Genomic DNA, 857 nt, shown 5'->3' with positions numbered 1-857 from the left:
TGCAAAATATATCAGGATGTTATTGACGAGGGTGTCAGAACAGGCGAGCTTGATGACCTGAACAACCTCACAGAAGAAGAGAGGGATTTCGACGTCTGTGCAGAAGGTCAGCTGCAACACCATCAGACTGTGCACCAGGGCATCCACGATGATAATGAACAGGGGGAGTAGAATCAGCAGACTACAGAGGCAGGGCTTCATGATGACTGTGTACCTTAGTGGATGACAAACGGCCACATAGCGGTCATAGGCCATTACTGCAAGGAGACTACTTTCTAAACTTGCAAAAACTAGAACAAAGTAGATCTGGGTGAGGCAGCCTGCATAAGTGATGCTCTGACTCTGTGCCTGGATGTTCACCAGCATCTTTGGGATCGTGGTTGTGCTTAAACAGATGTCAGTAAAGGACAGGTTGGAGAGGAAGAAGTACATGGGGGTGTGGAGGTGGGAGTCCGAGCTGACGGCCAGGACGATGAGCAGGTTTCCTAGGATGGTGACCAGGTATATGGACAGAAACAGAATAAAGAGAAAGGGCTTCAGTTCTGGATCCTCTGTCACTTGCATAAGAAGGAATTCGGAAACTGCTGTTTTGTTGCTGGGTCCCATGTTGTCGATGAATCTGATGGAGAAGGTGGAGTGACAACACAATCACATGTGTGTTTTCTAGACCAGCAGGAGGAGCATCACCAGTGACAGACACTGTCTTAGGATGGGACAGAGACTAACAGAGAGGATTAAGAAGAAGGTGCTGTCTCTATGCATGTGATTCTGTTCCTTTAACAAAACCTGAAGCTGATACACCAGAGTGTCATCCATTGTTAATTCTCACAAGGATCAAGAGGAGGCCAATTCAAATA

General features: G+C 47.0%; 1 protein-coding gene across 1 annotated transcript; it reads right to left on the bottom strand.

Annotated features, from left to right (window-relative positions):
• Nucleotides 1-6: 6 nt before the first annotated feature.
• LOC121026470 (olfactory receptor 7G1-like) lies at nucleotides 7-624 on the bottom strand (the record flags this gene model as incomplete). Its single annotated transcript, XM_040469315.1, has 1 exon — nucleotides 7-624. A coding segment is annotated over exon 1 (600 nt), but the record flags the coding sequence as incomplete, so codon positions are not given.
• Between the last annotated feature and the right edge of the window lie 233 nt (nucleotides 625-857).

This window comes from Herpailurus yagouaroundi, unplaced genomic scaffold, assembly GCF_014898765.1.
Source record: "Herpailurus yagouaroundi ecotype Mexico unplaced genomic scaffold, PumYag 108943, whole genome shotgun sequence".
Taxonomy (NCBI): domain Eukaryota; kingdom Metazoa; phylum Chordata; class Mammalia; order Carnivora; family Felidae; genus Herpailurus; species Herpailurus yagouaroundi.
This window is presented reverse-complemented; position numbering and strand designations above follow the sequence as displayed.